The sequence below is a fragment of the Physeter macrocephalus genome, chromosome 18 (assembly GCF_002837175.3).
Source record: "Physeter macrocephalus isolate SW-GA chromosome 18, ASM283717v5, whole genome shotgun sequence".
Lineage (NCBI taxonomy): Eukaryota > Metazoa > Chordata > Mammalia > Artiodactyla > Physeteridae > Physeter > Physeter macrocephalus.
The window spans coordinates 59,872,300-59,888,826 of record NC_041231.1 but is presented as its reverse complement, the minus strand read 5'-3'; the positions used below and the strand labels follow the sequence as shown (position 1 = coordinate 59,888,826).

The 16,527-nt window shown below is 36.8% G+C and overlaps 1 protein-coding gene across 7 annotated transcripts in view; it reads left to right on the top strand.

Annotated features, from left to right (window-relative positions):
* The window catches only part of ZCWPW2 (zinc finger CW-type and PWWP domain containing 2), a 142,841-nt gene that overhangs the window by 89,281 nt on the left and 37,033 nt on the right, over positions 1 to 16,527 (top strand). For 6 of the 7 annotated variants that reach the window (XM_007108652.3, XM_055079745.1, XM_055079743.1 and 3 more), the window contains one exon: positions 1,735 to 1,849. The exons of the other annotated variant lie outside the window; for it this stretch is intronic. In XM_007108652.3, the coding sequence (XP_007108714.1) occupies positions 1,735 to 1,849 (115 nt within the window). The remainder of the gene's footprint in view (positions 1 to 1,734; positions 1,850 to 16,527) is intronic. 7 annotated transcript variants of the gene reach the window in all.

The window sequence follows — 16,527 nt, the reverse complement described above, 5'->3', positions numbered from 1 at the left end:
AGCCTGTGCATCCAGAGCCTGTGCTCCGCAACGGGAGAGGCCACAACAGTGAGAGGCCCGCGTACCGCAAAAAAAAAAAAAAACAAAAACAAACTAGTTGGAAAAAATACAATGCATAGCTGAGCCTTATTCTGGAATTCAAAATTCTTTATAAAGTAAGAGTCTTAACTTTTTGAGTTCTTTAGAAGATGTTTAATTGTATTACTACCACTAGGTGGCACATACTTACTGATAAATTCTTAAAGATTCAGAGACACAGGTTTAAAAAATGCTTTTTAGTTCCCCAAACTTGCCAGTTTATTTTAGCAATGTATCACATTGGTTTTCCTCAAGAAATTTCCTTAACTTCAGTTGTTTAGTGCTATAACAGCTTACAGGTGATTTTTCACTACCCATTAATTCTTAGCATCATTATAACATTTGAGTTGCAGAAATGTCTTAAATCTGTAAATGTTAGCTTAGATATTCTTGAATTAGTTTAAATTTTCTAATGTTTATTGAATTGTATCTGCCTTTTCTTTTTCCTAAGAAATAACTTAATAAATGAAATTTAAATATTCTGTATACAAAACTAGGTTTTTGTTTGATAAGTTTTTTTCATTGCTTTTATGCCAAATAAATTAGTGTCCAGGACCACATGCAGTGTAACACCTGTATTCTTTTTGATGGTGAAGTTTTCAAAAAGAAAATGGTGGCATGTATTTTATAAATTGTAACATTTATAAACATTATAAAAACATTTTTGGGGCAAGCTCTAAAATAACATTAGCAAAATTTCTGGGCCAGATAATTTTTATAGTCATTTTTAACCTAGAGATTCTTTGACTCTGTTTTTGTTTTCAAATTATATATTTTTTTAAAAGTGACAAAAATGATCTTATTTACAGAACAGAAACAAATTCACAGACTTAGAGAACGAACTTATGGTTACCAAGGGGAAGGTGGGGGGGAGGGATAGTTAGGGAGTTTGGGATTGACATGTACACACTGCTATATTTAAAGTGGATAACCAACAAGTACCAGCTGTATAGCACAGGGAACTGCTCAATATTCTGTAACAACCTAATTGGGAAAAGAATTTGAAAAAGAATAGATGCAAGTATATATATAACTGAATCACTTTGTTGTACACCTGAAACTAACACAACATTGTTAATCAACTGTACTCCAATATAAAACAAAAAGTTTAAAAAATAAAAATAAAAGAGAACTAAAAAAAAAACTAAATAAACATTTAGAAAAAGTACCGTATTCAAGTAGAATAACATTTATTGAGCACTTACAATGCCTGAAAACAGTCATTTATTAGATGTGAATGAAATTAATTTTATTTACTACAATAAGAAACTAGGCTTTTCAGTTTTCATCACTTCATTATCATCGCTATGTTACTTAAAAGGGAATCAACATTATTCTGATAAAATAGATTAATATTCACTGCTTTGTTACACTGGCGGTCTTAACTTTTTGTAACTTTCTAAATATGAGATAAATCATATTAAAATATTATCTTAGTGAATTAAGACTCTGACCCTTTTGGCTATTAACAAGGAAAATTTCCACAACTTTGCTATATTCTAAAATACTAATAAAATAATAATTACATAACAAAATCTAAGGAATATATTGTACAATGCTTAGATTTAGTTCTAGCTCAACAGCTAAATCAAGTCGATGTTAAAACAAAATTATATGCTTAAACATGAATCTTATTATTTTTCTGTCTTTCTTTAGCCAGGAGAATGTAAGAATAAAAAGAAGTGGTATAAAAGTGCACTACAAGAAGCATACCTCCTCTATGGATACTCTGATGAGCAAAGACTGGAAAGGTGCTGCCTATCAAAACAGGGTACATGTGATTTTTTATTCTTTACCACCTCAAAATAAGGATTTATTCAGGTGCATGCTTTCCAAAATATGTTTGCACATTTAAAAATTTCTCTCTCCTTTTCATAGGAAAATAGTATATCTTTGTCCGATGAAAAATCATTCTTATATTGGTTAATAGTATGCATTTTTGCCCTCTGAAACTATTTTCCATGACTAAACATGCAGTCTATTTAAATGTAGGTGTTTTAATTAGCGCTCTGTCATCTTTGTTCTTAGCCTTTCTACATAGGTCCTCTTGTGTATTTCAAAGCATGTATTTCAAAATTAGAAGCCATGGCTTTAAAATATATTCCTGGAGTGAATCTTTTACTTGGATGTGCTATATTATTTCAGAACAAAGTATTTTTCAAAATGTTTTATTTTTAAATAAATTCAAGGAAGAGATAGAAAAATAATCTTCAACTTTTTTAATTAGGTGAAAAAATATAATATTTCAAGTCGTCTTCAAGGAAAGTTCTCTTGAATCATAAACATTATGGTTTATGGATAGCTTTTTTAATGAATTGATCATAAGACATAAGACAGGTAGAACACATTTTTAACTCTAAAAAGAATGTAATAGTTGCATGGAAATGATTTTTCAATAAACAAATATATCAAAAAATTTTTCTGCTTAGTGATCATAAGAATTTTTTTATCTTACAAGGCCCCTTCTCATTTTATCCACCTAAAGTTCTAAAACAGATTATTCTATGGGAAGATCTGGTCTTTGGTGCTAACTGAATTTTAAAGTAAGAGTGATATTTTTTATCCTGTGGAAAAGTTTAATATATATATTTTAAAAACTTATATGTAAAGACATTTTACTTGAAAAAAGTTTAAGTGTTGACCTAGCCACCTAAGTTTAGATTTGAAAGCATATAAATAGTTTTGAAAAGAGTGGAAAAAGAATGACAAGTAAACTACTCTGGTCAAAAGACATTTATTACCACAAATATGATTTTATTCCTTGTGCTGAAAATATAATGTCTCTGTTTATTAGCCATAAAGGTTGAACTCACTTTACTGTCACAAATACAATTTTACACTTTGCATGGGCTGTACATTTCTCTTGTGTAACCAGAGTAAACTTTGAAATATTTAGTTTTTTTAAACATTAATATTTTGAAGTAATATAATCTGTTACTTTTGAAAGTTATATTACAGCCATTTTACACTAGCAATATCCTGCTTTCTCGATAAGTTATGGAACTATGCTGTTGCCGTTGTTGTGTGTGCCAGGGCATTTATTGTCTGGGTCCTTTGGCATTCCTACTTGTCCAGAGACTCTCGAGCCGGGTTATATCTGATCGGTTTTGCAGGAACAGATCATTTTCTAGCTGAAAGTCTGATGATTTTTGCATGCAGAATTTGTGTAATTCGGCCTGATTATAGAGAGCCATATGCCTAAGGACTGTCATTTTGTGCCTGAAGTAGCCCAAATTGACAGGCACGAACAGATTTCCAGGAGCTCAGTGTTTGCCATCATGGGCTCGCTCATTGCATACTCACTCTTCACTGTCTCCAAAATAAGCAGTTTAGTCCCATGCCTGCTTAGCTTCCAAGGTGGATTCTAGGACGTATTCAGCTTCTTACTGTATTCAAAGTAGTTTTGAGAGGTAATTAACCATTATTCAGATATTTTACAAAAGATTAGTAGCTTAGAGGCAAACCATTTATTTCATTCCAGCAACTTTGAGGATTTCTTTACCCCCAAAATTCATTCTTCCAACCTAGAAATAATTACTACTAATTTTTTGGGCCTAAATTCTTCCTACCCTGCAGAAATTGGCCCACTATTATGTTTGATGCAACTGTTTCATTGTTGAAATCTACAGGGTCAGTCAGTGATACATAAATATAGACCCAGTCATAGTATAACAAAATTCCATGTCCTATACACATGATTTGGTTACCATGTTTTTGTTGTGTTAACTATTACTCCAAATCAGTGATTCTTCTGTTGGGTCTAGAAAACTTCTTTTTATATAGGAAATTCATTATTTTTTATTTTCAATTGTATTTTTTAAATGAATAGGGTATTACTCATACAGTCTCTTCATAACTCAGCATTAGGATTTTGTATTATTTGTAGGATGAATATTTTTTATATATTCTACATTTTAGAGTAGATGTCCTTATCTCTACCCTTGTTTCTCAGAATTATTTATTTTTAAATATACTAATTTTTTAGAGCACTTTTAAGTTCATAACAAAATTAAGCAGAAAGTACAGAGTTCCCATATACCCCCTGCACTACACACGCACAACATCACTCACTGTCAACATCCTGCACCACAGTGGTTCATTTGTTACAATCTATGGACCAACACTGAGACATCATTATAACCCAAAGTCCATAGTTTACATTAGGGTTCACTCTTGGTGTTGGACATTCTATGGGTTTTGACAAATATATACAGTGACATGTACCTACCACTTTAGTATCATACAGAATTGTTTAATTGTTCTAAAAACCCCCTGTGGGGCTTCCCTGGTGGCGCAGTGGTTGCGCGTCCGCCTGCCGATGCAGGGGAACCGGGTTCGCGCCCCGGTCTGGGAGGATCCCACATGCCGCGGAGCGGCTGGGCCCGTGAGCCACGGCCGCTGGGCCTGCGCGTCCGGAGCCTGTACTCCGCAACGGGAGAGGCCACAACAGAGGGAGACCCGCATACCACAAAAAATAAAAAAAAAATAAAAAAAAATAAAAACCCCCTGTGTTCCACCTACTCATTCCTCTCCCAGCCCAATCCCTACCCCTCTGATTGGCAACTACTGTCCTTTTTTTTTTCAAATTTATTTTTATTGAAGTAAGGTTGCTTTACAATGTTGTGTTAGTTTCTACTGTACAGCAAAATGAATCAGTTATGCGTATACATATATCCCCTATTTTTGGATTTCCTTCCCATTTAGGTTACCACAGAGCATAAAGTAGAGTTCCCTGTACTATACATTACGTTCTCATTTGTTGTCTATTTTATACATGGTATCAGTAGTGTATATGATCAATCCCAATCTACCCATTCCTCCCCCACACACCACCCTTTCCCCCTTGTTATCCATACATTTGTTCTCTACTTCTGTATCTCTATTTCTGCTTTGCAAATAAGATCACCTATACCATTTTTCTAGATTCCACATATATGTGCTAATAAACGATATTTGTTTTTCTCTTTCTGACTTCACTCTGTATGATACTCTCTAGGTCTATCCACATCTCTACAAATGACCCAATTTCATTCCTTTTTATGGCTGAGTAATATTCTATTTTATATATGTACCACATCTTTATCCATTCCTCTGTTGATGGGCATTTAGATTGCTTCCATGTCCTATGGTAGACAGTGCTGCAGTGAACATTGGGGTGCATGTGTCTTTTTGAATTATGGTTTTCTCTGGGTATATGCCGAGTGGTGGGATTGATGGATCATATGGTAGTTCCATTTTTAGTTTTTTAAGGACCCTCCATACTGTTCACCATAGTGGCTGTATCAATTTACACTCCCACCAACAGCATAGGAGGGTTCCCCTTTCTCCACACCCTCTCCAGCATTTATTGTTTGTAGATTTTTTGATGCTGGCCATTCTGACCAGTGTGAGATGATACCTCATTGTAGTTTTGATTTGCATTTCTCTAATAATTAGTGATGCTGAGCATCTTTTCATGTGCTTCTTGGCCATCTGTATGTCTTCTTTGGAGAAATGTCTATTTAGGTCTTCTGCCCATTTTTGGATTGGGTTGCTTGTTTTTTTGATATTGAGCTGTATGTGCTGCTTGTATATTTTAGAGATTAATCCTTTGTCAGTTGCTTCATTTGCAAATATTTTCTCCCATTCTGAGGGTTGTCTTTTTGTCTTGTTCATGGTTTCCTTTGCTGCGCAAAAGCTTTTAAGTTTCATTAGGTCCCATTTGTTTATTTTTGTTTTTTCTAGGAGGTGGTTCAAAGAAGATCTTGCTGCAATTTCTATGAAAGAATGTTCTGTCTACATTTTCCTCTAAGAGTTTTATAGTGTCTAGCCTTACATTTAGGTCTTTAATCCATTTTGACTTTATTTTTGTGTGTGGTGTTAGGAAATGTTCTAATTTCATTCTTTTACATGTAGCTGTCCAGTTTTCCCAGCACCACTTATTGAAGAGGCTGTCTTTTCTCCATTCTTGCCTTCTTTGTCATACCTTAGGTGACCATAGGTACATGGGTATATCTCTGGGCTTTCTATCCTGTTCCATTTATCTTCTGTTTTTGTGCCAGTATACTGTCTTGATTACTGTAGCTTTGTAGTATAGTCTAAAGTCAGGGAGCCTGATTCCTCCTGCTCCGTTTTTCTTTCTCAAGATTGCTTTGGCTATTTAGGGTCTTTTGTGTTTCCATACAAATCTTAAAATTTTCTGTTCTAGTTCTGTGAAAAATGCCATGGGTAATTTGGTAGGGATTGCATTGAATTTCGAGATTGCTTTGGGAAGTATAGTCATTTTCACAATATTGATTCTTCTAATTCAAGAGCATGGTATAGCTCTCCATGTGTTTGTGTTGCCTTTGAATTCTTTCAATCAGTTTCTTATAGTTTTCTGTATACAGGTTTTTGCTTCCTTAAGTAGGTTTATTCCTAGGTATTTTATTCTTTTTGGTGCAGTGGTAAATGGGATTGTTTCCTTAATTTCTCTTTCCGATATTTTGCTGTTAGTGTATAAGAATGTAAGAAATTTCTGTGTATTAATTTTGTATCCTGTAAATTTACTAAATTCATTGATTAGCTCTAGTACTTTTCTGGTGGTATCTTTAGGATTTTCTGTGTATAGTATCATGTCATCTGCAAACAGTGACAGCTGTACTTCTTCTTTTCCAATTTGGATTCCTTTTATTTCTTTTCCTTTTCTGATTGCCATGGCTAGGACTTCCAAAACTATGTTGAATACTAATGGCAAGAGTGGATACCCTTGTCTTGTTCCTGATCTTAGAGGAAGTGCTTTCAGTTTTTCACCATTGAGAATAATGTTTGCTGTGGGTTTGTCATATATGGCCTTTATTATGTTGAGCTAGTTTCCCTCTGCCCACTTTCTGGAGAGTTTTTATCATAAATGTGTGTCGGATTATCTGTTGAGATGATCATATGTTTTTATTCTTCAACTTGTTAATATGGAATATCATATTGATTGATATGCATATATTGAAGAATCCTTGCATCACTGGGATAAATCCTGCTTGATCATGGTGTATGATCCTTTTAATGTGTTGTTGGATTCTGTTTGCTAGTGTTTTGTTGAGGATTTGTTCATCAGTGATATTGGCTTGTTGTTGTCTTTTTTTGTAGTATCTTTGTCTGGTTTTGGTATCAGGGTGATGGTGGCCTCATAGAATGAGTTTGGGAATGTTCCACCCAATTTTTTGGAAGAGTTTGAGAAGGGTAGGTGTTAGCTCTTTTCTAAATGTTTGATAGAATTCACCTGGGAAGCCATCTGGTCCTGGACTTTTATTCACTGGAAGATTTTAATCACAGTTTCAATTTCATTACTTCTGATTGGTCTTTGGGTTTTGTTTGGTCTTCTTTCTTTAGTTGCTTTAGGTGTAAGGTTAGGTGGTTTATTTGAAATTTTTCTTATTTTTTGAGGTAGGAATGTATTGCTGTAAACTTCCCTCTTAGAACTGCTTTTGCTGCATCCCAAAGGTTTTGGGTCATTGTGTTTTCATTGTCATTTGTTTCTCGGTATTTTTTTATTTCCTCTTTGATTTCTTCAGTGACCTCTTGGTTATTTAGTAGCGTATTGTTTAGCCTCCATGTTTTTATATTTTTCGCAGTTTTTTTCCTGTAATTTATTTCTAATCTCATAGCGTTATGGTTGGAAAAGTTGCTTGATACAATTTCAATTTTCTAAAACTTAACCAAGGCTTGATTTGTGACCCAAGATGTCCATCTCTCCGGGAGAATGTTCCATAAGCACTTGAGAAGAAAGTGTATTCTGCTTTCTGGTGGAATGTCCTACAAATATCATTTAAGTCTGTTTGTTCTATTGTGTCATTTACAGCTTGTGTTACCTTATTTATTTTCTGCCTGGATGACCTGTCCATTGGTGTAAGTGGGGTGTTAATGTCCCCCACTCTTATTGTGTTACTGTCGATTTCCTCTTTTAAGGCTGTTAGCATTTGTCTTATGTATTCAAGTGCTCCTATGTTAAGGTGCGTAAATGTTTACAATTGTGATATCTTCTTCTTGGATTGATCCCTTGATCGTTATGTTTGTAATAGTCATATGATCGTTGTCTCTTGTAATAGTCTTTAAAGTCTATTTTGTCTGATATGAGTATTGCTATTCCAGCTTTCTTTTGATTCCAATTTGCATGGAATGTCTTTTTCCATCCCCTCACTTTCAGTCTGTATGTGTCCCTAGGTCTGAAGTGGGTCTCTTGTAGACAGCATATATATTGGTCTTGTTTTTGTATCCATTCAGCTAGTCTGTGTCTTTTGGTTGGAGCATTTAATCCATTTACATTTAAGGTAATTATGGTAATTATCAATATGTATGTTCCTGTTATCTTTTTCTTAATTATTTTGGGTTTGTTCTTGTAGGTCTTTTTCTTCTCTTCTCCTTCCCAGCTAGAGAAGTTCCTTTAGCATTTGTTGTAAAGCTGGTTTGGTGGTGCTGAATTCTTTTAGTTTTTGCTTGTCTGTAAAGCTTTTGATTTCTCTGTCAAATCTGAATGAGATCCTTGCTGGGTAGAGTAACATTGGTTGTAGGTTTTTCCCTTTCATCACTTTAAATATATCCTCCTGCCACTCCTTTCTGGCCTGCAGAGTTTCTGCTGAAAAATCAGCTGATAACCTCTTGGGGGATCCCCTTGTAGGTTATTTGTTGATTTTCCCTTGCTGCTTTTAGTATTTTTTTCTGTGTATTTAATTTTTGTTAGTTTGATTAATATATGTCTTGGCATGTTTCTACTTGGGTTTATCCTGTATAGGGCTGTCTGCACCTCCTGGATTTGATTGACTATTTCCTTTCCCATGTTAGGGAAGTTTTCAACTATAATCTCTTCAAATATTTTCCCAGGCCCTTTCCCTTTCTCTTCTTCTTCTGGACCCCTATAATTCGAATGTTGGTGTGTTTAATGTTGTCCCAGAGGTCTCTGAGACTGTCCTCATTTCTTTTCATTCTTTTTTCTTTATTCTGTTCTGCAGCAGTGATTTCCACTCACCTCTCTTCCAGCTCACTTATTTGTTCTTCTGCCTCATTTATTTTGCTGTTGATTCCTTCCAGTGTATTTTTCATTTCAGTTATTGTATTGTTCACCTCTGTTTGTTCTTTAAATCTTCTAGCTCTTTGATAAGCATTTCTTGTATCTCAGTCTGTGCCTCCATTGTTTTTCTGAGCTCTTGGATAATCTTTACTCTCATTACTCTGAAGTCTTTTTCAGGCAGACTGCCTGTCTCCACTTCACTTAGTTGTTCTTCTGGGGTTTTATCTTGCTCCTTTGTCTGGAATATATTTCTCTTCCACTTCATTTTGTCTAACTTTCTGAGTTTGTGGTCTCCTTTTCTCAGGCTTCAGTACTGTAGTTCTTGCTTCTGGTGTCTGCTCCTTGATGGGTGAGGTTGGTCCAGAGGCTTGTGCAGGCTTCCTAATGGGAGGGACTGGTGCCTGCCCACTCGTGGTGGAGCTGGGTCTTGTCCCTCTGGGCAGGGCCTTGTCAAGGGGTGTGTTTAAAGGTGGCTGTGGATTCAGGATGACTTTAGGCAGCCTGTCTGCTGATGGGTGGGGCTGTGTTCCTGTCTTGCTGGTTGTTTGGCCTGAGGTGTCCCAGCACTGGAGCCTACAGGGTGTTAGGTGGGGCCAGTTCTTGCTGCCAAGTCCTCTGGGAGAGCTCACATTGATGAATATTCCCTGGGGTCTTTGCCTCCAGTGTCCTTGCCCCCACAGTGGGCCACAGCTGACCCCCACCTCCCTGGGAGATTCTCCAAGACCTGCAGGTAGGTCTGGCTCAGGGTCCTATGTAGTCACTGCTTTGCCCTGGGTCCCAGTGCATGTGAAACCTTATGTGTACCCTTCAAGAGTGGAATCTCTGTTTCCCTGAGTCCTGTGGAGCTTCTGCACTCAAGCCCCAAAGGCCTTCAAGGCCAGATGTTCTGGGGGCTACTCCTCCCAATGCCAGACCCCCAGGCTGGGGATCCTGATGGGGAGCTCAGAACTATCACTCCTGTGGGAGAACCTCTGTGATATAATTATTTTCCAGTTTGTGAGTCACCCACTCAGTGGGTATGGGGTTTGATTATATCATGGAAGCACCCCTTCTATCATCCTGTTGTGGCTTCTTCTTTGTCTTTGGATGTAGAATATCTTTTCTGGTAGGTTCTTTTGGTAGGTCATTTTTGTCGATGTTTCTTCAGCAGTTAGTCATGATTTTGGTGTTTTCATGAGAGGAGGTGAGCTCAAGTCCTTCCACTCCACCATCTTGTCTCCTCCCTGATCTGTGATCATATACTTTTAAAAGATTTTCTTAGTGCAGTCTTTTCTTCTTCTTTCACTTGGCTTCCCTTGTCCTCCCCTTGTCCACCAAAGCCAACTTACATTAACAATCTAATATAAATAATAACATGTCTTTTCTGTAAACCTATATCTCTCCCTAAATATATAAATCCATTTCCTTTTTCTTTGGTTATTGTTTGTTTTCCAGTCACATAATCTTTTCTACACAAGTTGCATACACTCTTTTATATCTTTGTATTCTCACTCAACAACGCCTCATGGAAATTCTAAGCCAAACAGTTGTTGGCTGTTTGTGTAAGCCAAACAGTGGTTCATGGTATAGATGTACCATAATTCATTCATTCTTTCTACTATTGATAAGAATTTCATTTTGCATCCAGTGTTTCTTCCTCTGGAAAATCCTGATAGCAGCTTTATTCATAATTGCTAAAATTTGTAAGTGCCAAGATGTCCTTCAGTAGAGTGGATATATAAACTGTGGTACATTCATACAATGGATTATTTTTCAGCACTAAAAAGAAATAAGCTATCAAGCCATGAAAAGACATAGAAGAATCTTAAATGTATATTACTCAGTGAAAGAAGCCAATCTGAAAAGGCTACATACTGCATCATTCCAACAACATGACATTCTGGAAAAGGTAAAGCTAGAGAGACAATAAAAAGATGAAGGGCTTCCCTGGTGGTGCAGTTGTTAAGAATCCACCTGCCAGTGCAGGGAACATGGGTGCGAGCCCTGGTCCGGGAAGATCCCACACGCCACGGAGCAACTAAGCCCGTGCACTACAACTACTGAAGCCTGCGTGCCTGGAGCCCAAGCTCTGAAACAAACAAACAGAAGCCTCCACACTGCAACAAAGAGTAGCCTCCACTTGCTGCAACTAGAGAAAGGCTGGCGCAGCCAAAAAATAAATAAATTTATATATATATATATAAAAAAAAAAGAGTGGTTTCTGGAGGTTGGGGGAGGAAAGAATGACTAGGTGGAACACAGAAGATTTTCAGGGCAAGGAAATTATTGTGTATGATACTATAATGGAGGATATATGACGTTATTCATTTGTCTAAACCCATAGAATATACAACACCAGGAGTGAATCCTAATGTAAACAATGGACTTTGGGTGGTAATTATGTGTTAATGTAGGTTTATCCTTGGTTTTAAAAAAAAAAAAAAAAGTACCAGTCTGGTGCAGGATGTTGGTAGCAGGGGAGGCTGTGCATGAGTTGGGGCAGGGAGAATATGGAAAATCTCTTTATGTTCTACTCAAATTTGCTGTGAATCTAAAACTGCTCTAAAATAACAAGTCCTATTAAAAAAAGTCCTGCAATAAATATTCATAGTTTTATGAAATTGAGTTTTATTAAATAGATTCTATTAAGATCATGCTGTATGATCTCTTCTCTCAAATATTACAGGCAAGTTTTATTCAAAACCACTTTGTTACAAATACTTAAAATAGCCATGGCATATTACATTTAAACATTTTACTAAGAAGCTCAATCTATTAAAGAGAGTTTACTCTAAGTGATTCAACAGGCAGGGGTTTTAATTTGTAATACATTGAAGATAAAGCAAGGGCCTCCATTTGTATACCTTGACAACTCAGCCCATCACTGGTTCTTCGAAAGCCAATTCCACAGCGGACCACACAGTGATAGGATCCAATGGTATTGTCACAATCCTGACCAGCATGGCAAGTGTGTCCACTCAAAGCACACTCATCAATATCTGCAACAAAGTGAGTCATTCAACTAGGGGGAACTGAAGAAAACCAACCAAAGAACACTTGAACTATACAAGAGCAAAAATGGTGAATTTGGGGGGTGTGTCATTTCAGGTGGGTTGAGTAGCTGACAAGCTCATAGCAGGACAGTGTGATGTCTTCACAGACCACGCCATCCAACAGACCACTTATAAATTAGGTGGCTGAAAAAAGGTACTTCTCCTTTTTGACATCTCAGTTTTTTCATCTGTAAAATGAGGATAATAATATCCACCTCTCAGCATTGCTTTGAAAATTAAATAATGTTTATGAGGTGCCCAATCCATACTGGGCATTCTATAAAAGTTACTCCTATGCCCCTGCTTCTCTCTCTCTTTTGCATTTAGAAGGGGGTCTCGTTGGGCGTAGAGGGAGAAATCCTTTCTTCTTTTCATCATTTTTAATTTATTATACAACTAGGCTCTTATACAAGTTCTAACTTTGAAGCATACCTAGAATCTGATAGAAAAGTGTGTTTTTCTTTCACGTTCCCAAAGTGCTACCACGATTGTGCAGTTTACTAAATTTCTTTATAACCTCTTCTTTCCTACTTTTATCCCTGTAAAAGGAGTACAGTAATAGTCCTGCCTGCCTCTTCTCATTGTGTTGTGGGGATTGAGTGAGTCACTACAGGCATTCCTGCCCACAGAGCACCCCAAATGAAGGCAGTGTGTGAGCAGTATTCCCTCTTCCTTACTTTTTCAGCTTAATGAAGGTGGGGGCAGAAAGAGTAGGAAAGAAGAGCACTGGTCTAGATCATGGTGTATGATCCTTTTAATGTGTTGTTGGATTCTGTTTGCTAGTGTTTTGTTGAGGATTTGTTCATCAGTGATATTGGCTTGTTGTTGTCTTTTTTTGTAGTATCTTTGTCTGGTTTTGGTATCAGGGTGATGGTGGCCTCATAGAATGAGTTTGGGAATGTTCCACCCAATTTTTTGGAAGAGTTTGAGAAGGGTAGGTGTTAGCTCTTTTCTAAATGTTTGATAGAATTCACCTGGGAAGCCATCTGGTCCTGGACTTTTATTCACTGGAAGATTTTAATCACAGTTTCAATTTCATTACTTCTGATTGGTCAGTTCATATTTTCTATTTCTTCCTGTTTCAGCCTTGGAAGTTTGTACTTTTCTAAGAATTTGTCCATTTCTTACAGGTTGTCCATTTTATTGGCATATAATTGCTTGTAGTAGTCTCTTATGATCCTTTGTATTTCTGTGATGTCAGTTGTAACTTCTTTTTCATTTCTAATTTTATTGATTTGAGTCCTCTCCCTTTTTTCTTGATGAGTCTGCTAAAGGTTTGTCAATTTTTTTTATCTTCTCAGAGAACCAGCTTTTAGTTTTATTGATCTTTGCTATTATTGTCTTCATTTCTATTTCATTTATTTCTGCTCTGACCTTTATGATTTCTTTCCTTCTACTGTCTTTGGGTTTTGTTTGGTCTTCTTTCTTTAGTTGCTTTAGGTGTAAGGTTAGGTGGTTTATTTGAAATTTTTCTTATTTTTTGAGGTAGGAATGTATTGCTGTAAACTTCCCTCTTAGAACTGCTTTTGCTGCATCCCAAAGGTTTTGGGTCATTGTGTTTTCATTGTCATTTGTTTCTCGGTATTTTTTTATTTCCTCTTTGATTTCTTCAGTGACCTCTTGGTTATTTAGTAGCGTATTGTTTAGCCTCCATGTTTTTATATTTTTCGCAGTTTTTTTCCTGTAATTTATTTCTAATCTCATAGCGTTATGGTTGGAAAAGTTGCTTGATACAATTTCAATTTTCTAAAACTTAACCAAGGCTTGATTTGTGACCCAAGATGTCCATCTCTCCGGGAGAATGTTCCATAAGCACTTGAGAAGAAAGTGTATTCTGCTTTCTGGTGGAATGTCCTACAAATATCATTTAAGTCTGTTTGTTCTATTGTGTCATTTACAGCTTGTGTTACCTTATTTATTTTCTGCCTGGATGACCTGTCCATTGGTGTAAGTGGGGTGTTAATGTCCCCCACTCTTATTGTGTTACTGTCGATTTCCTCTTTTAAGGCTGTTAGCATTTGTCTTATGTATTCAAGTGCTCCTATGTTAAGGTGCGTAAATGTTTACAATTGTGATATCTTCTTCTTGGATTGATCCCTTGATCGTTATGTTTGTAATAGTCATATGATCGTTGTCTCTTGTAATAGTCTTTAAAGTCTATTTTGTCTGATATGAGTATTGCTATTCCAGCTTTCTTTTGATTCCAATTTGCATGGAATGTCTTTTTCCATCCCCTCACTTTCAGTCTGTATGTGTCCCTAGGTCTGAAGTGGGTCTCTTGTAGACAGCATATATATTGGTCTTGTTTTTGTATCCATTCAGCTAGTCTGTGTCTTTTGGTTGGAGCATTTAATCCATTTACATTTAAGGTAATTATGGTAATTATCAATATGTATGTTCCTGTTATCTTTTTCTTAATTATTTTGGGTTTGTTCTTGTAGGTCTTTTTCTTCTCTTCTCCTTCCCAGCTAGAGAAGTTCCTTTAGCATTTGTTGTAAAGCTGGTTTGGTGGTGCTGAATTCTTTTAGTTTTTGCTTGTCTGTAAAGCTTTTGATTTCTCTGTCAAATCTGAATGAGATCCTTGCTGGGTAGAGTAACATTGGTTGTAGGTTTTTCCCTTTCATCACTTTAAATATATCCTCCTGCCACTCCTTTCTGGCCTGCAGAGTTTTTGCTGAAAAATCAGCTGATAACCTCTTGGGGGATCCCCTTGTAGGTTATTTGTTGATTTTCCCTTGCTGCTTTTAGTATTTTTTTCTGTGTATTTAATTTTTGTTAGTTTGATTAATATATGTCTTGGCATGTTTCTACTTGGGTTTATCCTGTATAGGGCTGTCTGCACCTCCTGGATTTGATTGACTATTTCCTTTCCCATGTTAGGGAAGTTTTCAACTATAATCTCTTCAAATATTTTCCCAGGCCCTTTCCCTTTCTCTTCTTCTTCTGGACCCCTATAATTCGAATGTTGGTGTGTTTAATGTTGTCCCAGAGGTCTCTGAGACTGTCCTCATTTCTTTTCATTCTTTTTTCTTTATTCTGCTCCTTGGCAGTTATTTCCACCATTCTATCTTCCAGCTCACTTATCCATTCTTCTGCCTCAGTTATTCTGCTCTTGATTTCCTTCTAGTGTATTTTTCATTTCAGTTATTGTATTGTATATCACTGATTGTTTGTTCTTTAGTTCTTCTAAATCCTTGTTAAACATTTCTTGTATTTTCTGGATCCATGCCTCCATTCTGTTTCCAAGATCTTGGATCCTCTTTACTTTCATGACCCTGAATTCTTTTTCAGGTAGATTGCCTATTTCCTCTTCATTTATTTGGTCTTGTGGGATTTTACTTTGCTCCTTCATCTGCAACATATTTCTCTGTCATCTCATTTTGTCTAACCTACTGTGTTTATGGTCTCCTTTCTGCAGGCTGCAAGGTTGTAGTTCCTTTTGCATCTGCTGTCTGCCCCCTCATGAGTGAGTTTGGTCTTGGGGCTCGTGTAGGCTTCCTGGTGGAAGGGACTGGTGCCTGCACTCTGGTGGGTGAAGCTGAATCTTTTCCCTCTGATGTGCAGGGCCATGTCAGGTGGTATGTTTGGGGTATTTGTGAGCTTACTACTTGTCTGCTGATGGGTGGGGCTGTGTTCCTGTCTTGTGGTTGTTTGTTGTGAGGTGTCCAGCACTGGATCCTGCAGGCAGTTGTGTGGGGCCAGCTCTTGGTGTTGATATGGATACCTCCAGGAGTGTACATGCCGATTAATCTTCCCTGGGCCCGGGAATTCTCTGGTGGTCCAGCGTCCTGGACTTGTCACCCCCCCACCAAAAGGCCCAGGCCCAACCTCTGGCCAGGGAACAAAGAGCCGGCAAGCTGCACATTGCAGCCAGAGAGAAAAGAAAGAAAAGAAAAGAAAAAGAAAGCAAACAGACAGACAAAACCCAAGACATATACCAAAATCAACAGCAAACAAACAGCGGCAACACACACAGAATAAATAAATAAATAAACAAATAAATAAATAAATAAACAAGAGAACAAACAAAAGAATTCAAAAATGAGAACAGTCAATAAGGACTAAACTAACAAAAACAAAAATGAAACAAAAACAGAAAGCAAACAAACAACAAAAGAAGCAAAGAATACATAAAATATACACATAAAAACAATCAAAAATAAAGAAAAAAACAAAAACAAGAAAAACAGCAAAAAAGTGAAGTAAAAATAGAAAAGTAAAAAATATATATATATTTTAAAAAATAAAATAATAAAAATAAAAGATAAGGCTTCCCTGGTGGTGCAGTGGTTGAGAGTCCGCCTGCCGATGCAGGGCACACAGGTTCGTGCCCCGGTCCGGGAAGATCCCACATGCCACAGAGTGGCTGGGCCTGTGAGCCATGGCCGCTGCGCCTGT